Source organism: Balaenoptera ricei, chromosome 10, assembly GCF_028023285.1.
Source record: "Balaenoptera ricei isolate mBalRic1 chromosome 10, mBalRic1.hap2, whole genome shotgun sequence".
Lineage (NCBI taxonomy): Eukaryota > Metazoa > Chordata > Mammalia > Artiodactyla > Balaenopteridae > Balaenoptera > Balaenoptera ricei.
Window position 1 is genome coordinate 89,108,027 of NC_082648.1, and position 25,600 is coordinate 89,133,626.

At 47.7% G+C, this 25,600-nt stretch overlaps 2 protein-coding genes across 6 annotated transcripts in view; one reads left to right on the forward strand and one right to left on the reverse strand.

Annotated features, from left to right (window-relative positions):
• The window catches only part of CHST11 (carbohydrate sulfotransferase 11), a 279,870-nt gene that overhangs the window by 135,006 nt on the left and 119,264 nt on the right, over positions 1-25,600 (forward strand). For all 5 annotated transcript variants that reach the window (XM_059934806.1, XM_059934809.1, XM_059934808.1 and 2 more), the window contains exon 2: positions 1,019-1,104. In XM_059934806.1, the coding sequence (XP_059790789.1) occupies positions 1,019-1,104 (86 nt within the window). The remainder of the gene's footprint in view (positions 1-1,018; positions 1,105-25,600) is intronic.
• On the reverse strand, positions 10,092-10,262 carry LOC132372680 (cytochrome b-c1 complex subunit 10-like). Its single transcript, XM_059934805.1, has one exon. It carries the CDS (start codon positions 10,260-10,262, stop codon positions 10,092-10,094), a length of 171 nt encoding a protein of 56 aa, XP_059790788.1.

Sequence of the window (25,600 nt, forward strand, 5' to 3'; positions counted from 1 at the left end):
ACTACACTGGGGGGATTCTTTAGGCCTGTGAAAGGATCTGCTTTCCTTGTCCCCACCCCCACCCCCCGCCCCTACAATGTCATTCCACAGGAAAACGGCCTCCTATATGAGAAGGAAGCACTCGTTGCTTCGTTAATTCATCCCTCCCTCCCTCCTCCTTCTCCCTCCCTCCCTTCAACAAATAATTGTCAGGCGGGTGACTATGTATTAAACTCTGTGCAAGGGGCTTCACGAGTGAGGGTGTTTTGTGAACAAGAGGAATGAAAAAAGAATCTTTTTTCCTTTGAAAAACATTTCTTGGTATCCTCAAAGCTGTTGGGTTTTTGAGAAGTTCACTTAATTCCTCCTCTTTTATTCATTGTAAGTGCTCATCCTTACAATGAGAACCATAAACCGTAAATCTCATCCAGAACCATAAACCCGCATCCTTTCTGCCTCAAGCTGATATTGTCATTAACAATAACCTAATGTACAAGAGGCTTTGGGGAGGCTGGCCCTCTGACTTACCCAGTGGGAAGAGCCCGCCTGGGGAAGGCCCTGTGCCATTCTCCCCCTCGACACCCCGAAAGAAGGCTCCCACAGGGGTGAACTCACCACCCAGCTCGGGAACCAGGAATAAGAGGTCATAACTGATTGTGGAGGGAGAAGGCTGCCGAATTTTAAAAATAGCACCAAGTCTGGCTAGAACTTGGCTAGTTGGTAGAACTCGCTCTCTTGGGACAACCGTTACAATGTCGTCTGCAAAAGTTCAGGGTTTTAGATGCCTGTCTTGTTTTCTGAAGGATTTGCTGGGCAGAATTTTCAGCATTATTTATGTCCTTCTGGGTGTGGACAAGCCTGAAGGCCAGGGAAGACCCATGGGCCCCCATGGCACCAGGCAAAGGATCAGCTCAGCCGGAAGCCTGTTCTCTCTCTTCCTTCCCCAACTGTTTCTTCTTCCCTCCTCTGTGCCCTTTTCTTGGTCAGACAGCAAACGTTTGTTGCTCATTTCTGATGAGCCTTCACTTTCTCTCCTCAGTCATGCGGAGGAACCCCTTCGGTGTGGACATCTGCTGCCGGAAGGGGTCCCGAAGCCCCCTGCAGGAACTCTACAACCCGACCCAGGTAAGCCCTGGAAACGTCCTTGCTTCTCAGCTTGGTCTCCATGTGTCAGTTTTTTGGGGGGTGGAGAGGGATTGAAAGACTCCCAAATTCTGGTCTTTGGGTATTTGAAACTTCCCTCCCCTGCCTGGCATTTTACCTTCAGTGGTTGCTTTCTTGGTCACCCTTTTGCTATAGTATGGCTCTGAAATTCTAGTGAGAGGTATTTAGAATGAGAGGAACAGCTTGGTAGAGTGCGGGGCTGAGCTTTCAGACCTGCCCAGGTTTTGGATCCCTGAGAGCCATACAGTTGCAGGTGCCAGCAAGGGGGCTCTGAAGTTGCAGAGCCTGCCAGGCTGTGCGGTCTCCCCCTTGACACCCCCAAAGAAGGCTCACATGGGGGTGAACTCACCACCCAGCTCCCACGTCTGGTTATTAGAGCCCAACGATGTCCCCAGGAGTTGCACCTCACTGCGTCAGTTTGACAAGACTCCCTTGGGTGGGGAGACTTTTTGCTTAAGTGACTGTCACAGTAAGTTGGACTTGATTATGAAAAGAGTTCCTCTCTGAGCAAAATAAGCTCCAGCCAAGGCAAAGTGCCCTCCATGGAAAGCTAGGAGCAAAGGGAGGAGGCCTGGTTGCCACGGTGATGGCCTTGTTGGTGTGTGTGGGTCTTGACGTGGAGACTCCAAGGCTGGTCCTTTTGCGGGAACATGAATTAGCTTGTGATGCCAAGAACTGGTGAATGAACAACTAGTGGCCCATTAGCTGACCTTTGACAGCTGGTGAGAAAGGGGGGGAAAATGTACTGCTTTGGCTGTAATCTTTGAGGTTTATTTTGTATCAAATTCTTGATTTAGTATTTCTGGGGACCAAGGTGCTTGTTAGAGGAAGAAACTGCTTGGTTCCCCAAAAGTGATGAATTCCCAGAAGTCTTGCAAAGGGATGAGCCTGAGAACTTTCTGATTCCACATCTCCATCCTGTCTTTCACCCGTACTCCCGTCTGGAAAAATGGACTCCTGAGTTTGTGCAAAATGGGTGGCCTAACCATGTTAGTTTACTCCCCTATCAGCCCACCGCTTTGGAGCTCAGTGGGATGAGGCCAGATTCACCAGGTAATTGCAAACTCAGATTGCCTGAGGCCTCCTTTACTGGGTTCTCTGGTGACGCAGCAGGGAATTTGTATTTTGTTTTGCTTTTGTTTTTTTTTTAATTTATATTGACGTGTAGTTGATTTACAATGTTGTGTTAGTTTCAGGAATACCGTAAAGTGATTCGGTTATACATATATATATATATATATATATATAAAAATATATATCCTTTTTTTTACATTCTCTTCCATTATAGATTATTACAAGATATCGAGTATAGTTCCCTGTGCTATACACAGTAGTTCCTTGTTGGTTATTTTTTATTTGGGTTTTGTTTGGTGCCCAAATAATCTGATTATTGCAGGCCAGTCTCCCAGCCTGTTCACGCATTGGTTTTAGGGAAGAGGATTTCTGGAAGGCCTTTGAAAACAACACACGCTATTGAGATGCAAAGCATCCCTCTCTTCTGTTGACGTCCTCTGTTCTCAGATCATTATCTATTCCAAAACCAAACCATTGAAGTGCTCCTGCTTTCCTGAGGAAATTTTACAGGCAGCATATGGGTGTCATGGGAGGAGCTATTTCTGAAGTAGATGCCCCTCTGGGCAGGAATTCCATGGACTGGGTCTGCGCCTGTCACTCTTGTGTCCCTGTAGTGGGTGGCCCCAAATATCTGTGACTGAAAGAACGAAAGTCCAGGTTTAAATTCCTACTTCAGCTCCAGCTGGTTGTGCAACCTTGCATACATGATGAGTCCTCTGTAGGGGTCAGCTCTCCCATCTCTCTGGAACGTTGGGAGGATGAAATAATTCTGATGTGTCAGGGGCTATGTAAACATGATCCGTCATCACCACGGTCATGAGAATGGCTTCACTCGTGGAAACCTTGATTTTAGAGTCAGACCTGGATTCGAAGCCTGGTCTCATTTATCAGCTGTGTGAGTGAGCACAAGACATGTAACCCCTCTGAGACTGCCTCTCTCCTTTATAACGCGGTGCTGACAATTCCTGCCTTGCAGCCTTCCGTGAAAAGATATGCCTTGCTCAGTGCCTTTTGTGGAGTTTGCTCATTCCCAGGTTCATTCATGCATTCACTCGTTCATTTCTTCACGCACTCTTACGAGTGCCCACTATGTGTAGCACAGTGCCAGGCACTGGCCACAGAAGGGTGAGCAAGGGCCTGTGTGTGGTTAGCCTTCCGTGTCTGGTTCTTCTTGTTATCCCAGAGCTGGCTTGAGTGGGTTATCTGGTGAGGGGGGGGACCCTGCTTGGTCCATTTGTAAACCAATCAGAGGAGAGAGAACCTTCCTGGGTAGAGCTCATCCCTTCCATCTGGTGGTGTTGGGTTCAGATGCTCACTTAGAAGCCTAGGACCCGGGAGGGAAGATGGGGCTGGAGAGGCAGCTCTGGGAGCCATTTGTGAGAGCCTAGGTGGGTGAGTCATCAGCCTCTGTCAAGCACTCACGGGCAAGCTGTCTGGCCCCTTTTGCTGGTAACCAGGAAAATGTCCCTGCAGGAGGATCTCCCCGTTTCCTCGGGATGTTGTCCCGGGATGTTTTTTCTTAGGCTGGTTTCCTTTACAAGCTGCAATTATGTTCTCTTCCCACGCACGTTCCGTCGGTGACGCTTCTCAGAGAAACCGTCTTGGTGATCTTTGGGGCTGCCGTGAGCCGGGGAGTTCAGAGCAGAGAAGGGAGCAGGAGTTTCTGTTGAGTTGAGTAGGGTTTTGTGTCCCTGAGACGTTAGCAAACATTGCATCCGTTGGGGCTTGGTTGTGGTTTCTCGTGTTCCCCTACCAGCCAAGCTGTGGAAGCCGCTAAGCCTGGATTGATGTTATCACAGAGGCAGATGACAAGCCCTGTAATTGCTAGAAACTGAACTGCTCCCGGAGATGCCGTTTCCCCATTTTATGTTGATTGGTGGTTTGGGTTTGATATATAATGGTGAAAATAGGAACCGTTTATTTTAGATGATAAGAAAACCAACACAATGGCGAGAAGCACCATCTTAGTTACCAGGAACTGGTACTGTAGGCCAGATGCTATCTAGATGCCTACAAACATCTCGTGGAGTGCTTGTATTAAGCCCCGTGCTAGGTAGTGCACCCCCATTTTATGTATGGGAGAACTGAGGCTGAGGAGGTTGTCACACAGCTTGTAAGAAGCCGAGTAAAGATTCAGATCCAGGACGAACTACAGATGCATTTATCTCCATGCTGTATTCACTGGCACCAGCAAAGTTCTCTTGGCAGGAATTACCCCATACAAAAAACAGAAGAGAGAGAGAGAGAAAAATCTTATCCAGATTTTCACTGGACAAACTCTTAAAAGCTCCCTTAGGAAAATTGGCTATAATCTGATTTTAGTGTCCAAGGTTTTCTTATTTTAGTGCCTCACAAACCCCTAACCATTAAAACAACAATTGGTGAAAAAGAAGTTTGTAGTTGATATTCTTAGAAAAACTGCACTCTGATGTCTTATAATTTTCCTGGTTCTCTGCTGTCTTCCTGGCCCCAAAATAAAACGTAATTGCTGATCAGATCAGCTGGCGTCAAGTCACCGTAAGTTCAAGAGTTGCCAGCTGCATATTTGTGGGCCGAGCACATCTGTGGGCCGCCCGGCTCAGCTCAGACTGCAGGGTAGAGCTGTGCCGTTAGCCATTAATAGGGCATAATTGCCCCTAAAATGCCAGCGAGGGTGAGTCCTGCCTCACCCACCTCCCGGTCCTCCCGTGGGTTCCCTGAAATCTTCCCAGCATCACTCATGTGGTTCAGCCCTGCCCTGCCTGGTTCTTTCTTTAGCGTTTATACTTGCTCTGTGATTACCATGTTCTGAGAATACAGATACTCAGCCCAGGGGCTGACCAGGAACTCCTCTAAGTGCTGAGTCTAGGCGGTCTTCACTCATGTACCAGGGGCGTGCGGGCCTTCCTAGGGGCCTCTGAGGACCAGTCAATATAATATTTTGACCAGTCAACATTTTATTATAATAATAAAATTGGATCTTTATTGGTGCAATCTTCAATGTGTTAAAAGTAAATTTACTTCTCCGTAAGGTAGGCTCGAGGAGGAAGGATGGAGAGAGGGAGAGAAGGGAGGTAGGAAGGAAAGAAGGAAGGGAGAAAGAAAGGAAGAAAGTTACTGTTCAGTGAATGTATAATACACGTCAGTGACTCTTCTAGGTGTGACTCTTCTAGGTGTTTTCCACACGTATCTAATGGTATCTTCACAACAATCCTAAAATCTGATAGCCCCATTTTTCAGGTAAGTTAACTGAAGCTCAGAAGGACTGAGCAATTTGCCAAGATCCCACAGTCCCTAAATGGTAGTGCCGGGTCTATCTGACCTGGCGAGATAGTGGGAGGGAAAGAGCCTATCCCGTTATCTTTCCCAGGGGGAAAAAGGCTCCCTTGAGGTTCTTTTTCATGGTGACTCAAGCTGAGATCAGGGACATGCTCAGGATAGTTGTAAAATTCCCAAAGGCAGGGGCCAAGGCTCATGGAATGGTATGGAATGCACAGTAGATGTCCAATAAACAGTTGCAGATTTTTTCTTCTCACTGAACATGATATTTTTGGAGAGGCCTTTGTCTCCTGGCTGGAGCCAGACTAAGCAGGAGTCACCCCCAAGAACTCTGCTGTAGGATAGCACAGCTTGGTGACATTTGGAAGTTGGGGTCTTTGATTAAGTTTTAGATTGAAAAAAGCTTGAGTTGTCCAAGGGAGGGTGGGAAACTCTTCTAGCTCCAATCTAAATAGTTTTCTGAGCAAGGCTTGCCAAGATTCGTTTTGTCTACAGATGTTCATAGGATAAACAGAGGAAAAAGACGTCAGGAAGAGAGGCATGTAGGTAATAGAACATGACAAGTGCTGTGTGATCGAAGCATTCTGAAAGGTTATGGGAGAATCAGGAGTGAGCAATTAACCCTTTGAGGCACAGGACACAGTGCGAGGCTTTCTAGAGGAGGTGGCATTTGAGCCAGGCCTCTGAGGACACATCAGACTTCACTGGACAGAGAAGAGGGGACAGCCTCCCAGAGCGAAGGAACAGCAGGAGTGAGGTGCACAGGTGCGACGGTCCATGGCACGTTCAGAGAATGGTGAGGGGTTTGTAGCTGGCGTGAAAGAGCATGTTGGAAGCTGATTGGAGAGAAGGCAGGCAAGGCAGGTTGGTACCAGCTGGATAAGGCTCATTCGCCCTTCTGGAGGGTTTAGTCTTCAGCCACCGGCAGGTTGGTGGTCCCGAGGAGCCCCCTGGAGATGGTGTGCACCTTACAAACCAGCTGTTGCTTCTCACTTGGCCACTTGTTAGCTCCGGGGCTTCTCTAAGGAGGTCTGGCCCCTCCTGGCCGCAGCCTCCTCATCTGTAACATGAAGGGGTTGGACTGGACCCGTGCTTCTCAACACCTCCTGCACTCAGGAGCTTTGAAAAAATGACCAGTGCCCAGACCCCCAGAAATTCTGATTTTATTTGTTGGTCTGGGATAGGGCTGGGGTGTCAGTATTTTTCAGAGTTCCCTAGGTGATTCTGATGGGCACCCAGAGCTCAGAAGCACTGGGTTGGAGGTTCTGTAAGGGCGCCTCCAGTTTTAAAACCTTCGATTCTCTGATTCTTGCATAACCCATAACATGAAAAGCAACTCACAGCATGTGCATTGAGGTTGCTCTCTATCTTTCCTGCTGTCTTTCTATATGAAGGCCCGTGTGAATCATTTGCACTCAGCCTCATCCACCAGGACACGGAGACCATGTTCCTTCCTGTGCTGCATGGGACGGAAGGTTGTTGCGTCAGTGCCCTGAGTGTTGGAGACTCGTTCTGTGAACAAACCCAAAAAGCGGAGCCCGAGGGCAGAATATTGGGTGGGGCCCTGTGTAAACGAAACTTGAGCCACTTAGCTCTTGATCCCATAAGAAGGAGAACCTAGACTTGTTCCAAGCCAGACATCAAGTGGGCGCTTCTGAAAGATCAGCTTCAGTCTCACAAATAAGCATGAAAGGGAGAAAGGGCTCTCTGCCTTGAGAATCGTTCAGGAAGAACAATGCTGAATGGCCGTGTCCACTGGGGAAGGCAAGAGAGAGCAGACATTGTACAGCCCCCAACTCTGGTCAATTAATCCCTTCATTACCAACCACCTGGTAAATGACGAGTCCCTCTAATTATCTTGCATTGACCCAACAGCTGTCTACCAGCCGAAGAGGGATTAATTGATTTAGTTGTGGACCGCTTCCTTATGCAAAGATATTACTTACTGTCAGCCTAGCAGAACGACAGCTGGCTGGCAAAGATGAAATATTACATCAACTTGATCTTACATACAGAACTTGGGAGAATGCTTCATTATTAATTGCAAATTACAATAGATGAGCAGAGCCCATTGCAAAACCCGGGGACAATGGGCCGCCTTTTCCACTGTGGCCAGTGGCTTCATTATTCTTGAACCAGGGAAGGTGCCCTGGTCAGATTTCCAATCAAGCCTGGACAGATGGCGAATCTAGAGTCGGACGCAATTCGGGTTGGAAGAGATGATTGGATGCTGGAAGGAAGGGAGGGATCCCAGCCCAGGTGTATGACGTGGGGCAATTACTTAACCTCTCCAAGCCTCGATTTCCTTATCTGTAAAATAGGAGCATGATACCACTCTTGTCTTGCAGGTTTGTGAGATTTAAAATCGTGTATGAAAAGCACCTAGGGTGGTGCCCAGGGCAGAGTTGGTGATAGTCAGTAGCTGTCAGTGATCTGGGTTGAGTTAGGTCACCTGGGACTTCTCTTAGGGGGTCTGGGACCATGCTTGGTCCCTGTCCTGCAGGCTCAGACATTTGGCAGGTGTGCACTTGAAATAATAATAATAAGATTATTTTGTTGAATAATAATAAGATAGATGATTTCCTCTTGCCTGGAAGCTACTAGCTATTCATCATGAGCACTACCTAAAAATTTTGATTTATGTTATGTGTCTGGTAGACTCAGTTATAGGGAAGCTTGCTGTGCTGATTTTTAAGGCCATGAGTGTCTCTGTGTGTGTGTGTGTGTGTGTGTGTGTGTGTATGTGTACACTCAACCCACATCCTGGAAAATGGGCGGATTCAGCTGTTAAGTTTTAAAGGTCTCCTGTGGTTGTGTCTGTCATACCCACAGCACGTAGCTAAGTGCCTCATTAATAGTTGTTAAATAAGACCATCTCTGGGCCGTGTTAATGCGAGGTCCACATTTCATTCAGGCTGTTTTTATAGGCAGTTTTTCTGTTTCTGGAAGCCTAATTTGACCCAGTATATTCAAATCTGGATAGCTCGGTGCTCTAATGGGGTTTTTCTGTGTCAGGCTGTGTGGATATAATCTGGCATATTTCAATGAGAGGAGGGCACTCAAGTGACAAAACAACCTCAGCAATTTCCAAATGGTAACACAGCTGTAAAATCTGCCATTTTTGGAAAGTTATTTCCTAAATTACCCTCAATTATAAGAGGTCTCTACATAATTTGATTTTTCTGTAAATTATACAACTCAGGGAGCTTCTCAGCCAACTGGATTTTAACCTTGTTGGAATGGGTAGAGCTGAGACAAAGCCCTGGCTTGCTCTCAAATTCTCTGTAGGAGAGACGGGGTGGGGGGATGGGGTGGGGTGGGCGTCAGCTTACCCCCATCCGGCCTCCCTCTTGACCTGCAGGTCTGGTGGGGAGCAGGGTTTCCACCCTGCCTCCACCACAAATTACTGTGAACTCTGGGGCCAACAGCTGAACCTTTTCAAACCCTTCAGACCTTGTTTATAAAGTAGGAATAAAATACTAACTGTTCAGTTATTAAGGATTAAATTAGAATATATATAGCAAGTTCTGGGCATGTGGCAAGCTGCTCAGTCGATACTGTTTTTTTAAATTCATATTAGCTCAGATGAAAACTCCTCCAGGAAGCTCCCCCTGATTCCCCCCCGCCCCCCTCAAACTCAGGTTAAATGTCCTTCTAGAATGGTGCTGCCTACTCACAATATAATGTGACTTGTATATGCTATTCGAAATTTTCCAGCAACCACATTTAAAAAAGTAGAACAAAAACCAGGTGAAATTCATTTTAATAATATACTTTATTTAACCCAGTATAACCAAAGTATGATCTTTGCTACGTGTAATCAATAAAAATATTAAGATATTTTACACTCTTGTTTTTGTATTGAGTCTTTGAAGTCCTGTGTATTTGACACAGCACATCTCACTTGGGGCTGGCCATATGTCACATGCTCAATGGCCACACGTGGCTGGTGACAGTCATACTGGACAGTGCAAGTCTGTCCTCACCCCCATGCCGATGTTTCCCTCGTTCATGACACTTATGTGTTTGAAATGATCTCACTAGGCTTTGAGCCTCTTGAGGGCAAGGGCTGCGTCATTCATCTTGGTACCCTGTGGCTACTCCAGCCAGCCACAGAAAAGGAGCTCAGTAGGTGCTTGGCACTGAGCGAATCGCCTGTCCCTGGGCCTTGAGCAAGCCCGGTGTGTGGAGATCATGCTGAGGAGGCGACCAGGGCTTCGTGCCCCCAGAGACGCTGAGGCAGCCAACCACCAGGGCGGGAGGCTTGCTGGGGCCCAGTAGGTCCTTGGTCTGAAGAGGACGTCTCCACTCCAGGCTGAGGCCTGATGTTTCTCCTAAAAAACATCCTTCCAAAAGTCCAAGTGCAAGGACCATGGAAGGGCTGACACTTAGATAGATGCTGGTCATTTACACCTCAACTTAGGTTTTGTTTGTTAGTTTTTCAGAGAGAGGTTTAATGCTGTGTGCACTCACACACCAAAGCTGTTTTCACAAGCATAGAAAGTCTAACTGTGTATTTCCTCGAGGTCCATCCCAAGAGCGTGGGCTGTTTCGGATGTGGATGGAAGTAGGCAGCACCACCAGATTCCAGAGGGGTCTGAGGGGCGTCGGTTTAATTAATTGTCCTTCTTAAACTTGCCATTGTTGTAGGGCACCCAGTCCAGAATCAGCCGCCAGCCGGTGGCCCACACCAGTCCCACGGGGCCCATGGCGCCCCACACGCCCACCGTGGGCGTCCAGTTTCCGGCCAGCTCACGGTAGTGACGGCCCAGGAAGTTGCTCAGCATCACGGCGCTGTCCTAACTGCTCAGCTTCGGCTTCATAAGATTCTGTCTTGAGACGGGCGTGTGACAGTGTGGGGAGCGTGGAGAGAACAGGCACAGGGAACTGGATGCTTGAAAGAACTGGAGAAAGTGAGTCCCGGACTCAGAAGGAATGGGGGGAGGGTCGGGGAGGGGACTGCTGAATCCAGACCTCGCCCTTCCTCAGGACACAGCCCACATTCAGCCCTGTTTCCTCCTTCCCTCCCCTCCTCCCTCCTTCCCTCCCCTCCTCCCTCCTTCCCTCCTTCTTCCAGAGCAGGTGGCACAAGTAGGAACCCAGTAAAAATGCACTGAATGAAATGGAACTGAAATTCCTGGATGCCATCTTTCCTTCCCTCCCTTATTACATACCTACCGTATTCATTTCCCACGGCTGCCGTTAACAAAGGACCACAAACTAGGCGGCTTAAACCACGAAAATGTATCGTTTCCCATTTCTGGAAGCTGCGGGTCCGAGATCAAGGTGTTGGCAGGGTTGGTTCCTTCTGGGAGCCCGAGGAAGAATCTGTTACATGCCCCTTATCTAGCTTCTGGCAGGTCGCTGCTGATCTTCGGCTTTCCTTGTTCGTAGAAGTATCACCCCAGTCTCTGCCTTTGTTTTCATATGACGTTCTCCCTGTGTGTGTGTGTGTGTGTCTGTGTCCAAGTCTCTCTTTTATAAGGACTCCAAACGTAGTGGATCAGGACCCACCTGCTCTAATAGGAGTTCATCTTAACTAATTACGTCTATAGTGACCCTCTTTCCAGATAAGGTCACCTTCTGAGGTACCGGGGCTAGGTTTTCAACATATGGATTGGGCAGGGGAGGGGTGGCGCAGTGCAACCAGTGACACCTGCTGTGTGTATGGCGCTGTGCTGGATGCTGGGGCACTTAAGACAAGTCCTTGCCCTCTGTTAGTTCATACTCTAGTGGGCAACTCAGGCCAGTAAACTGACCATCACAAAACAAAGTTCTATTTGAGTTTGGTACTCGATGCTGGAGGAGCGTAGATGGACCAGGAAGTTAGACGAGGCATGTGCACGTGGGAGTATGTGCTCCTGTGTTTGTGTAGCCTTTGTCACCCCGATTGAGCAAAGACACGGGAGGTGACACACAGAGGACCATCTGGTCCTGCCCTCCCCCGCATAAACGCCAGCTAAGGGGAGAGGATGTCCTGACTCTCAAGGGACTGGAGCACCGTCCCTCCTGGGCGGGCACCCCATCCATGCCCCTCTGGTGAGGACCGGCAGCCCAGGGACGCGTGAAAACCGGTTTGACCGTAGCTCCTGACTTCTAGAAAGGTCTGCAGCTCCAGTGTCTCCAGCTGATAGTCTGCTGTTCACTATCTACATGACCACGCCAGAGGACACCGCCAGGTTGGCCCTGCTCCAGCCTTGGCAGGTGCAGAGCTGCTCTGGAAGGAAGCTGGAACAGGCCACAGGGGTGGGACGCCCAGGCCGACTCCGCTGCTGCCTAAAATGGCCTGTTGCAATGTTTCCTCCCCTTTGTCTTCTGTCAGGGGTTGAAAGCCACAAAATGGCCAGCATACAGTTCTGGCAGTCATTTGGACTCTTGGGGAAACCGCTCTGCCCGCCTGTTCCATCTCCAGCCCGTGCCCTACGGGATGTCCACAGATACGCCCACAGCTGTAACGGCGTCTCGCCGATGCAGGGCTTGGCTGTGGAGAGCTCGGCCAGCTCACTGCTTGCTTGGATCCAGGCCTCACATCCTGTCCCAGTATTTGGGGAAAAGTTCTGAGAGAAAGGGGCATGTCTGAGGCCCTCCCTAGCCGTGGTTAAGAGCACGGGCCTTAGAACCAGCTGGAACCCCATAGCCACCGCCTGCCAGCTGTGACTTGGGGAAGCTGCTTACCTTCTCTGTGCCTCAGGTTTTTCACCTGTAAAATGAGGATAATACATACTAGCATCTATCTCACAGGGTCCTTGTGAGGATTGAATTTGAATCCACAGAATGAGGCCGACATAGGTGTTCGCTGTTTGCTGTTATTGTTATTCAGGCACAAAAGCCAGAAAGGAGGAAATGATCCTGGGGACACGTGAGCAAGCTGAAGTTCAGATCACTTGGAAGGCAGGGCTCCACGTAGCTGACTCGTCTTCTACCTGTTAAAAGGGAACTCCGTCTTCTAGAGCAGAGGGCCTCTGTTTTGGCTGCACTTCGGAAGCAAAAAAGGAAATTTAAAACATCCACACATTCAACCCACTAAATCAGAATTTCTGGGGGTGTCGGTACTTTTTTAAAAGCTCCCAGTTGATTCCAGTGTGCAGCCCAGTTTGACAACCACTTGCTCTGGCTTTTTTCCTACTCAAAGACAGGTCCGGGGACCAGCAGCCTTGGCATCACTTAGGAGCTTGTTAGAAATGCCTTGGCTCCCACCCCAGCCTGCTGAATGGAAACCTGCATTTTAACAGGGTCCCAGGTGGTCTCCAGCATCCTGAGAGAAGAGTCCACTCCCTGGGGGCTCCTCGAAGCAGCAGCTGTCCGTGTATTAGATGACCAAGGACAGGGGGTACAGAGTCTGCATGGATTTCAGAGGCAGAGGCCAAGAAGAGGTCCCTACCTTTCGTGGAGCCTGGCGCGCTGTTGCTTTCTGGAAACTTAGAAGACACATGCTGTGTTTATGCTGCACAGGGTGCTTGTCAGGGGCAGGGAGCCGGAGTCCCGTGGTGGGCTAGATGGAAGGGCAGCCTCTCGGGTCCCCTGGATGCGCTGAATGTTCATAACTGGCTCAACTTGGAGGAAAAAACGTGACTTTGAACGGGGACCCTGGAAGCGAAGGCCACTGTGATGCCTTTAAAAGGCCTCGTCCTTTCTGGGTGCTGAGTTCCTGGGGTGAAGGGGATTTGCTGGGTGAGGAGCTGAGCTCCCTTGGGTGGCCGCAGTCTGAGTTTGTTCTCCTCACGGTTTGGGCTGTTCCTGACCTCACGTTGTCAGGAAACAGGAAGGAGGCACCCAAGGTAGACCCTCCGTGCTCCCCTACCCCACTTCAGCCTTTACCTCCAAATGACATTTTGAGGTGTCACCCTCTCCCCTCCCCCAACCCCAATTCCACCACCCCCCCTCCACTGCCTCGAAATGCCAGGCGCAGCAGATCTCAAGCAATGGAGTTTAACGGGAAGAGAATGGAATTCAGAGCCCAAAGTCCTAAGTTTAAATTTCTGCCTCTTTCTGCTTACTAGCAGTGTGATCTTGGTCAAGTATCTCAGAGTGGAAAATAATTTATTTAGTTCTAGCTGAAGAGGCCACATAGTATAGCAGTTAAAACTGGGGTTCTTGGAATCAGGCTTCCTGGGTTCAAATCCATACTTGCTGGCAGAGTAACCTTGGGTCATTTACCTAATCTCTGGGTACCTCAGTTTCTTTATCTGTAAAATGGGGAGAACAGCAGTCCCTACCTCTTTGGCTTGTTATGAAGATTTAATGAGTTGATTTGTGTCAAGTGCCTATAACAGTAGCTGGAGGCACAGAGACAAGTATGTTAGTAAATATTCTTTTTTTACCTTTACATTTGCATATTTAAAACTTTCCACTGTTCTTTTCAAAAAAAATTGTTATCACAGTTCGGGTTCTAGTAACTGACTTTTAAGAGAAGCTTCTCTTGCCCAGTGACGTTTATAGTTCCTCACATTCAAACAACCTGTTGTTGCTTTTCAAATGCAGCAGTCCCCATTTTACAGGTGGGGAAACTGAGGCACAGAGAGGCCTTATTGGCTTTTAAAGTAACACGTGCAGGGTCATCCGATCCAGTCAAGGAGTTGCAGAGCCACAATTCAGCCTGTTGTTCTTGGGACCAGGCCACCTCCACCAACTCAGCTGGCATAGAGATTCGTTGACTACATGGGTGACCCGAACGCGTTTGATTCTCAATTCATTGGTCCTTAAAGTAGTGATGGAACCCCCTGCTCCCCGTGAGAACTTGTAAATGGGCTGGCTCCTGCCTGCCTTTGGTAGGTGGTGACCACGGCGCTCCAGGCACACCTGGGTGAAGGACGCTGCTTGGTCCTGGGGCCCCTTCTATCCCAGCGGGCAGGATGTGGTGAAGGGGAGCAAGGATGATGGGGCCTCCTGTGCTGGCCACTTCTCTCCTGGCTTCTCAGTCTCCCCCAGAAACTCACTCACCCCTCACGAGTCAGACAGAGCATCTTTAAACCAGGAGCAAGATTGCTCAGGCCAGAGGTGGTACCTGAAATAGGCAAGTTACAGGAAGTGCTTCTGAGGGTTTAAGAGTTGGAAGATTGCTTCTTTGAGTTCTTCCCTGCCTAGGCACAGTGACCATCTGTAATTGTCTCCTCCATTCATTCTTCTTCTTTTATTTTTTAAAATAAATTTATTTTATTTATTTATTTATCTTTGGCTGAGTTGAGTCTTCGTTGCTGCGCACGGACTTTCTCTAGTTGCGGCAAGCGGGGGCTACTCTTCGTTGCGGTGCACGGGCTTCTCATTGCGGTGGCTTCTCTTGTTGTGGAGCACGGGCTCTAGGCGCGTGGGCTTCAGTAGTTGTAGCACGCGGGCTCAGTAGTTGTGGCTCGCGGGCTCTAGAGTGCAGGCTCAGTAGTTGTGGCGCACGGGCTTAGTTGCTCCGCGGCATGTGGGATCTTCCCAGACCAGGGCTCGAACCCGTGTCCCCTGCATTGGCAGGCGGATTCTTAGCCACTGCGCCACCAGGGAAGCCCTCCATTCATTCTTGTCAGGAGTGGCCTGTTGCGTTCATCCCCCCGGGTCTGTGTTATGAGCCCAATGGAGACACTGTTTGGCGGCCTCTTGCCATCCTCTTGCCGTCCTCTTGCCAGAGCCCTGACCAAGAATCAGTGTTCAAATAGGAATCAGGATGATTCCAGGTCTCTTTCCTAATTAGCAGGAAGCACAGAGCCAGTGAAAGTAAACAGTCAGCTTGGTAAGGCCAGGGTGAGGGCTGCCCATTTGGGGAGGGGTTGGCCACACTGATTGGTAGATCCACTGGGCTTCTGTTGTGTCAGTTGGTTCCACAGCCTGGCACAGACCATGGCAGTAGTTGGCAGAGGGAATTATAGGCAAGGGTTAACTCATCCCCAAACCCCTTGATCACTAAGAGTAAAGAAGTAGGTAGACTCACACTAAGCCAGTGGTTTTTGCAGATGGAACATTCTGGGTTCGACTTTTCAAGAGCAGCCTGGAAGTCCATTAACAAGGGACACGTGTAATCTTTCAGAGGAACAAATTTGAATCAGAGGAAGCCAGTCCCTCAGCTCACAAGTGAGCCCAGCCATCCCCTCAGCACAGCAGCTTTGTAATTCTGTAATCATCATTCCCAAAGAACCTTCATTCTAGGACTGGTGGAGCCACTTGAAAATTTCATCTCATTTGGTAGGGAAATTGCATGCTAGCATTACATTTAGAAATGAGAAGGCTGTCTTGGGACCTGTCCCTCAAACGTATTTTGTCACCACATAGACTGGCTCACAAATGGTACCCCCGCTTTCTCCCACGTGCTACGTTGGGTCTCTCTCATTCATAGGATGGTTAGTCTCAGTTTAGCCTCTGGGCCTTCGCTCTCAGTAGGTTTTCCTTCATTTTACAGGATAGACGAGCTGGTGCCTGAAAAGAAATGTGACTTTTGAAAGGAATTGGCAGATACTACAGGAGTTCAGAGGCAGCTGATACCCAATTATTCACGGTCATGAGGGAAAGGGGTTGAATGAGAAATAGAAATCCACACGTAACCCAGACCTCTTGTTAATCAATAGCCTGCTCTTCCACCATGCCTTTAACCTTCTTGGGCTGATTCATGGCTCTCTTCAGAACTGAGATCCTGAGTGATCAGTACAAAAGAAATAATTTACCAACCCCTTTCTTAACGAGGAGCATCGAGAGGAACTGAAATTCTTTTTTTTTTTTAATGTATTATTATTACTGTTTTTGTTTTTCACTCAGAGTAAAGTGTCGTTTTTCTTGAGCAAGTGGCAAAATGAGCTTCTTCTGTGGGTTGGTTTGTTCATTGTTGTCTTATCGGAGAACAGCATATAACACAGTGATTTTCTTTTTTGCTAAAAAGAAAAAAATTATTGGGATTCAGGCCTAGAACGCTTTGAAATAAAAACCAGGAGCCAGGAGAAGGAGGGTCAATTGCAATTGATAATTGAGTCTCCTTCCCCAGGATTTTAGGGCATAACTCAATCCGAGGGGAAGGAATGATAAGTATCTTGTTGAGACAAAGCCTGGCCAAAAACAGCCCCTGGCAATTGCTGCCATTTGTTATCTGATTAATGCACAAGGTACAGTCTTTCCTGAGCCTAAGAACCCCTGCTTGTCTTTATCGGTTGCGCGTTGTTCCAGTTGAACTTGTGAAATAGCAATGTCCAAACCCACTGCAAACCTTGGGAGGTGGTGGTGCTTCTGATCTCAAGCTTTATGCAGTAGGATCCTGGGGAACCCCACAGACCACAGCCAACAGTTTGGGGGCACCTTACTCAAGGCCTAGGGAAAGGATCCATTTGGGGAATAAAAGCCAAGCCTGACTCAGAGGTGAAGTGTGCAGCAGGAGCTGCTACACCCACTTACGGGAACCAGAGCAGACATCTGTTCTTCCTCTCTGGTACTGTCCTTGCCCTTGCCCTTGACCCAGGGTCATTTAAAACCCAGAGTCTGTAGTCACTCGCTTCCTAAACTGTGGTAGGCAGAATGGCCCCACAAAAGACATCCACATCCCAATCCCTGGAACCTGTGGCTGTGTTACCTTACAGGGCAGAAGGGACTTTGCTGGTGTGGTTAAGTGAAGGATTTTCGGATGGGAAAATTATCCTAGATTAGCTGGGTGAGTCCAGGGTAATCACAAGGGTGGTAAGAGGATCAGAGACAGAGTGGCAGATGGAGATGGGATGCTGATAGAAGCAGAGGTTAGGGTGCTGTGAGGATGGGGCTCCGTGCCAAGGAATGCATGTGGCCTCCAGAAGCTGGGAAAGGCACGAGAATGGATTCTCCCTTAGAGCCTCTGGAAAAAACTGTCAACACCTTAACTCTAGGACCTGTGACCTCCAGAACTGTAAGAGAATACATTGGTGTTGTCTTAAGCCACTGGTTTTGTGGTGATTGTTACAGCAGCAATAGGAAACTAACAAGCTCCCACCTACGTCCAGGGTCCGAGGGAAGCCTGGGAGATGCTGATGTCAGGAGAGCAGAATCTAGCAGCAGTAGTGTGAGTGTGAAAAGTGGCAGTAGTGATGATGAAGGTGCTGTGATGCTGCCTTCTTCAGAGGTTGTTTTGAGCATAAAGTGAGCTACCATGAAAATACCCAGTAAATCTAAGTTGTGAACCAGCAACCCTGATTGGCCGAGGCACTGGCTCATCGTGGCTCATGGCCCTTCAGGGACAGGCCAAGCAGGTAGAGCCCAGATCCTTACGTTTGTAAGCGTCTCTTTTATGACCATATATACCACCTGAAATTCACATCAGAGCACATTTGTGTTGATGGGTTCCCATAGGTGGGAGTTACTACCACTGTGTTTAGTCAATATATTAAAAAAAAAAAAAAAAGAAGAAGAACTGAATACATATTGGGAGTTTGTGTTGTATTTGTCACGATTTTCCTTCACAATTATATCATACTTCCCGTGTTCTCTAAGTACCTTCACAGGGGCTAGCTTCACTGAAACTCACAATTCTTTGAGGGTCGGCAGGGTAGGCATCATCTCCCGTGTTGTAGATGCCAAGAGAAGGAAGCTCCAAAGGCAAGCTCTTAATACACGACTGAGATGAGGCTAAACTTGAACATCTAGCCCAGAGAGGGGAGCAGATCATGCTGGTTAAGAGCAGACAGTCCTGCCAGTCACTAGCTGGGTGACCTTAGGCAAGTTACTTGACCTCTCTGTGCTTCAGTTTCCTATCCGTCAGTGTAGGGATAATCATAGTACATACCTCATAGGTTTGTTGTGAGGTCTAAGTGATCATAAAGCCATAAAATGCTTAGAGTGATGCCAGGCACATAGTAGGGTGTGTGATTGTGTCTCAACGGCCGCAGCACCAGCTACACAACCATAGCCAGAGTCAGCCGACTACATATTTCAGTGCCCACACTCCATGATTGCCCACATACTACAAGCCAAAAGCATCCCAAACCATCCCGTTCTACTTGAACATTCCAAAGTGCTAAACTAAGTTGGTGCCTTAAGCTCTAGACCAGAGGTCCACGAACGTTTTCCAGACAGTCAGAATTTTAGGTCTCTGTTGCAGTGACTCAACTCCGCCCTTGTAGTCTGAACGCAGCTGTTGACAATATGTAAATGAATGGACACGGCTGGATTTGGTCCACGGGCGACCGCTGCTTTAGACAATGCTGAGAGCCAGAAATCCCAAGTTCAAGTCCCAGCCTTCCCACCGTACAAGGGCGTTCTGGAGCAAGTCATGAAGACTCCCAGGACTCATATCCTTCACCTCTAAAAATAGGAATCACAGTGGTGATTCTTTCAAGAGAATGGTGAGCCGATGAGAGCGTTTGTAAACTGTAGAGGGCTGAGCCTAATTTGGTTATTAGTATTTTGTTGCTGATGTACAGTCGTGGTCCAGGCCACCTGTGGTGGATGAAGCATGCACGTGCACTTGGTAGAAAATGTTGGGTGTTGGCCGACCAGCTCTCCTGTCTGCAAATGCATGATGAAATCAGGAAAGGGCTATTTGATTTCAATTACATTCATCTTCTTTTGGGATATGAGAGGAGCACCAGCCTCTCAAAGCTTCCCTTTCCTGCCATGAGATATTTCTCAAGAAACAATGCTTTCATTTTAGCCCCAATTGATCTCCATTCTGGAAATTGCAAATGAGCAAAATGACCGTGATGAATGGGGGCTCGTGATGAATGGGGGCTCGGGAGAAACACAATGCTCGGGCTCAATGTCTCAGGCTGGAGAAGGGAAACCTGGAGGCATTATCTGGGGAAGATGGGCGGAAAGTGAATTGCCGAGCTGAATTACAGGACGGTTGGTGAATAAATGCATTGTGCTGAGCAATTATGCATCTCATTAAGATGCCCTCAGTTTTGGCCCCAATACTACGGGAATTGTCAGAGCGATTATGTGCAAACCTCAATTTTGAGGTTTGAAAAGCGGTCAGCACATAATTGGCAGGAGAAGAAAAAGAAGGGAGATGGTTCGAAACAATAGGGATTAAATGGCTGTTGAAGCAAAGAAGACAGGGATGTGAAGAGGCACGTTGATCACTCAAGACTCAGTGTGTGTGGTCTCAGGGTCACACTCGGGCCACGTGGACCATGCATTTGGTGCCCTTAATAGGCCTTCTGGGAATCAAAGCGGTTTGCTCTGTAGAAAGTTTCAAGTGTGCTTGGGGCATGTTTATTGAATGAATGAATGACTGGTGCTGGCCACATGATTGTCAAATCAGTGAATGAAGGAGGGAAGGAATGAATGAACAAATTTATAAACCAATACTTCATATGAAATGAAATGATAATAGTACCTACCATTGTATGACTGGTGGGAGAATTAAATGGGAGAATGCATCTGAACCTGCAGCACAATGCCTGACAGTAGCAGGCACTCAGTTTCGGCTGGTACTGTTATTACGTTTCCGCATGTGTATTAGTCTGCTTGGACAGCCATAACAAGATGCCACAGACTGGGTGGCTTAAACAACAGACATTTATTTCTCAGTTCTGGAAGTCCAAGGTTAAGGTGCAGGCAAGGTTGATGTCTGGTGAGATCTCTCTTCCTGCCATGCAGACAGCCGCCTACATGCTATGTCCTCATGTGGCCTCTTCTCAGAGAGATCTCTGGGGTCTCTTCCTCTTCTTCTAAGGACACCAATCCTGTTGGATTAGGGCCCCACCCTTATGACCTCATTTAAACTTAATTATCTCCTTAAAAGCCTTGTCTCCAATTATAGTCACACTGGGTGGGGGGAGTTAGGGCTTCAACATATGAATTTGGGGAGGGCACAGTTCTATAACACTCAGTAAAGAATCAAACCTTGCTTTTGCCTAACCCTGTCACTAAGCAGCTACACTGGAATAATCTTTTCCTGGGAAGAGGAATTGGAAATGTCCCAGTGTTCTGGAAAATTGGGTGGATTTCCCACAGTGTATGTCCTTCCACATAGGGGTGTCTGTCTCGTGCTCTTCAAAGACCCCAGCAGTCATCCTTTTACTCCCCACTGTTAGACAAATGGGCAACTCACTCATGCTTTTTTTTTCTTAAAAAAAGCGAAATACCTGAACTTTCTCTCTAAGGCTTCTGTAAAACACGTGCCCTGGGAGAGGAAATCGACCTCGTGAACCCACTATTCTGTGTTAGAGAGAGCACTAACTAGATCTCATTTCTTTTCCTATTTTCGTTTTCGTCTCCAAATATGCCTGGAAGACAGTGAAAGCTCATTAATTTGAACCCTGTTCATTTAGAATATGTTACATTTCCTCCAAGTTCACCATGAAGTAGGAATTCGTGAAGCAAATTAATTGTGTGAACATAATTAGAAAAGACGAGTCGTGTAGAGCTGGGAGGTACCTGGAGGTGATCTAGTCCTTTCCCTTGGTGGCTTTTTCTTTTCAGATGAAGGAATTGAGGCCCAGCAGGCAGACCTGGCTCCTCCAAGCTCACACAGTGGGACTGTTTCCCTTCCTTTAGGACCCCAGCCTAATTCACAGAGTCTTGTTTGTTTGTGAAGGACACAGGCGCTTTACCACTATGGGTTCCTTTTACTATATGGACTTCACATATTAAAAGTACATTTAAAAAAATATTCTGCATTTCAAGTTTTCCACTAATTATGACTGGCCTTCTCCCAAGTTAGTTTGAGCTATTTGGTGAGGTTTTATAGTTATTTAATAAGAAAAAGCTTTATAAAAACCTCATAAAAGCTTCTGTACAATTCATTCTAACCAACACTCCCTCTTACAATTATGTCACTAACAACTTCTTTTTAAAAGGCCAGAACTTTTGTCTATTCATGTTAACCTTAAAAGCAGCATTCACCGAACCCCTGAGAAACAAGAAGTGTAATACTTTATAGGATTGGGGCAGAGCAAATGAAATAATGCACGTGAAAGGGTTCTGTACATTTGGGAAGCATATACAAATGCTTTATGTTTTCCTTTATTGCCGTCTCTGGTCTGGGCAGCCCCCCAAAGAATGGTCGAAATACGTTTGTGGATGTAAAGGCAGAATTTCTGTGGAGATTCCCCAGGGAATGGGCTGTTTTTCCATGGGATTTAAACAAATAAATGAGATGCCTATTTATTAATTTAAATCAAACTGTAACTGCCACAAGGCCTGGAATGTTCTCACCAGCACATCAGCACGTCCTCTCCCTGGAGTCAGACCAATTAGGGCACCAGACAGCAATCAACAGATTATTTAGTGAGCCCAGGTTCAGAGTACCGGTGAGGTGGACAAAATTACAATGTGTTCCTTAGCCTTGGGACTTGAGGAATTCTCTGCACAGCCATGGTCAACAAGAGTGGAGCACTCCCAGTATTTGGGGGGGCTTCTAAATCTCTCCTTCTTGGGTATTTAATGCATCTTTAACTCCATTTTGGAGATTGTGGAAGATGAAGGGTTATTCCCTTATTCGTAAGGCCAGTTCTGTACTTGGTAGGATGATGAGGGTGATGGTGATGGTGATGATGATATAGCGGCGGTGGTGGTGGTAATAGCAGCAGTAGTAGTTGTCGTTAACATTTCTTGCACACTCACTCTGTGTACCAGGCACTGTTCTGGTGCTTTGCACACATTACTTGAATCATCACAACCCTGTAATGTAGAAACTCGGTTTGACAGATGATGATGACAAGGCTCAGAGAGGTTAAGAACTCGCCTTAGGTCACACAGCTGGCAAGTGACAGCAATGAGAAGTTAACCCTGGCCATCTCGTGCCCTCTCACTGCCTCCTGGCCTAGTGCTCTGCCTCCACCTGCCAAGGCTCTTAACGAGTCCCAGGACACACGCTGCTCCCATATGGTGACTCAGAGGCCCGGGAGCAGCGTGTGTCAGGGCCCCGACATTAAGCCTGAGGTCAGGAGACAGGAGACAGGAGTTCTCTTGCTTAATACCAAATGTCCAAATGTCCCATTTCTCCTGTGTTTCCTTTAGGGGGCCTTATCTTCAGTTGACAAGCGCTGACAGGTGGCCCCTCACCTCACAGAGCCAACTGACCACACGAGCCTAGTCTCTTTAGGGTTCAGTTTTTTGCATTCAGGAAAAGACAAAGGGCAAAAGATTTCTGTTTTCAGCTGCCAGGGTCACAGCATGGGCCTCTCAAAGCTTGCTGAATTTGGAAGCATTTCTGGTTTCCTTCTCAGAAAGCAGTTATTTGACTTTGGGCCACCGGTGCTCAGTGAAATGAGTTTGTTATCAAGGGTAATGTGTTGAGTTCCTCTGATGGAAGAGGATCAGCACCAGCTATAATGAGCAGCACCGTTTCAGTTGAGCTGGCTTCTCCCTCCCTCTTTAGTCTCAACTTGGGCCCCTCTTTCCCTTCCCATCATTACAGGACCTGGTTCAGTTCCTCTGTTGTACTTGCTTCTTCCTGCCACTGGGCCTTTGCACATGCTGTTCCCACTGCCTAGAAAGCTTTCTCCTCTCCTCACCTCTACTTGGTTAACTCCTGCTCAGCCCTAGGACCTGTTACATGTTCCCTTAGCTCCTTTACTTCTCCTTTTAAGCCCTTTACCTATTGTAATTATTTTATTTTATTTTTGTTACGTAAGTGCCGTCTTCCCCATTGGATGCTAAGGTCCATGCTGGCTGCCTCTGTGCCTGCTTTCTGGCTAATGTAGTTCCTGAAACATGGTGGCTACTGGGTAGATGGGGTGAGAATGGGGTGCCCCAGTCTTCAAAAGATCTGGGTCTTCTGGTCAGTCTATACCGTAACTCCTTTTCCATCCATCCCAGATCCCAGATCTAGAATGGCCGATAGAGAAGTGGTTAAAATGAGAACTCTAGACTCAGGCTGTCTGGGTTTGTATCCAAGCCTTGCCTCTTACTAGCTATATTTTTCTATTGCTGTGTAACAAATTACCACAAAGTTAGCATTTTACAGCAACACACATTTATTATCCCAGTTTCCACGGTACAGGAGTCTGGGCAGGCTCGGCTGGATGCTCTGCTCAGGGTCTCACCAGGCTGCAATCCAGGTGTCGGCCAGGGCTACAGTCCATGTGAGGGTCAGGTCCCCTTCCAAGCTCTCGTGGTTATTGGCAGAATTCGTTTTCTTTTAGCTGTAGAAATCACAGCCGCTTGGTTTTTCTAGGCCAGCAGGAGAGTCTCTCTGAGTTTAGAGAAAGTCTAAGCCCTCTTTAGAATGCTCAAAGAGGATGGGGCCCGATAAGGTCAGGCCCATCCAGCATCACTTCCTTTTAGATTAACACACAGTCAACTGATTAAGGACCTTAACATCTGCAAAATCCTTTTGCCTTATAATGTAACGTAATCATGGAAGTGATATCGTATTCCCAGGTCCTTTCTGCGCTCAAGGGGAGTGGATTATAGAGGGCATCTATATCAGGGAGCCAGAAATCACAGGGACCATCTTAGAACTCTGACTATTAATCTAGCTGTGTGGCCTTGAGTAGGTTGCTTAACCTCTCTGTGCCACTGTTGCATCATCTATAAAGTAGGAATAATAGTAGCACCCACTTCATAGGGCCTGTTATGAAGATTAAATGAGTTAATTTATGTTAAACGCTTAAAACGATTCCTGGCAGGTGGTGAGTATTCAGTAAATGTTAGCCGTTACAACCATAAAGATGATGATAATCCTCAACCAAGCCAGTGGGATCCAAGGTTAAAAATCCAACCCACCAACTGGCTGGAAAATGAAACCTGAGAAGCCAGGCCGAAGGGGAAAGAAGAGACTGGAGACTGTCAATGAGCTTGGTAAATAGGCCATGCTAAAAGGAAAGCTGACAGCTTCCATGCCACAGGGCGAACACGGGTGAAGCAGATGGAAAGCTATATCAAATTACTGAAGCAAATTGGATATAAGTGGGTGCACGTGCCCACCATTTTAGTTCCTTTCATTAAAGCATCTCTTCTCAAGACAAAGAGCAATGTTACCATTCCAGAAAGCTTAAAATCCCTTACATCAGGAATTAAAAAAAAAAAATTTTTTTTAAAGTCTTTATTGAATTTGTTACAATATTGCTTCTGTTTTATGTTTTGGTTTTTTTCTTTTTTTGGCTGTGAGGCATATGGGATTTTAGCTCCCCGACCAGGGATCGAACACGCACCTCCTGCATTGGAAGGTGAAGTCTTAACCACTGGACCACCAGGGAAGTCCCTACATCAGGAATTTAATCAAGGCTGACACCCCGAATGTGAATAGATGAACATAACTGGATATTTGGGCAACTTTTGTAAGCAGCTGCACCCCCAAATTTAGGTTTGACCTAAAGGAAGGCTTTCTCCTGAAACAGGATCCCAGTTGGTTCAGTTTAAAAATAAGGGTTCCTCGTCACCCTGGTGAGACCTACCACCACGTGAACCGGTATCGTGAGATGGGGCTGGAGGGAGGCTGCTGCGGAAACCTGCTCCGTGATGCCTGCGATTTGCTGGGGAGCGTTAAGAATTGATTTGTTGCTCCGTCTGGGATGCTGTTAACCAAATGTGGGCAGACGCAGCGAGGTGAGTCAATGAAGCAAGTTCACGGTGGCATATTTATGCATAGCGGCGGGCAGGGAGAGGAAGATGACGCAGCTTCTGTCTTTGGAAGGAAGTCACTTCACTGAAATCCCTCTCAGTTGGGTCACGCAGGGCAAGTCATTCACTCTCTTTAGATTGTGTACTTTACATCTGATAATTCAACTCAAGTACTATTGACGGTGGTGGTGGGCACCTCTGGCACTCTGCCGAGACCCCCTCGCATCCCCTTATGGTTTCCAGGCACCCATCCTGCAACTTCTACGTGCTTTGTTTCCTTTTTTTTTTTTTTTTTTTAATTTATTTATTTATTTATTTTTGGCTGTGTTGGGTCTTCGTTGCTGCGCGTGGACTTTCTCTAGTTGCGGCGAGTGGGGTCTACTCTTCGTTGCGGCGCACGGGCTTCTCATTGCGGTGGCTTCTCTTGCTGCGGAGCATGGGCTCTAGGCACACCGGCTTCAGTAGTTGTGGCACACGGGCTCAGTAGTTGTGGCTCGCGGGCTCTAGAGCGCAGGCTCAGTAGTTGTGGCTTGCGCGCTTACTTGATCCACGGCATGTGGGATCTTCCCGGACCAGGGCTCGAACCCGTGTCCCCTGCATTGGCAGGCAGATTCTCAACCACTGCACCACCAGGGAGGTTCCTACATGCTTTGTTTCTAATGGCTGCACCTGCGACTTGTTTCTG

Coding starts and splice junctions, on each gene's coding strand:
- LOC132372680 (XM_059934805.1), bottom strand. CDS start 10,262: ATGCTGAGCAACTTCCTGGGCCGTCACTACCGTGAGCTGGCCGGAAAC.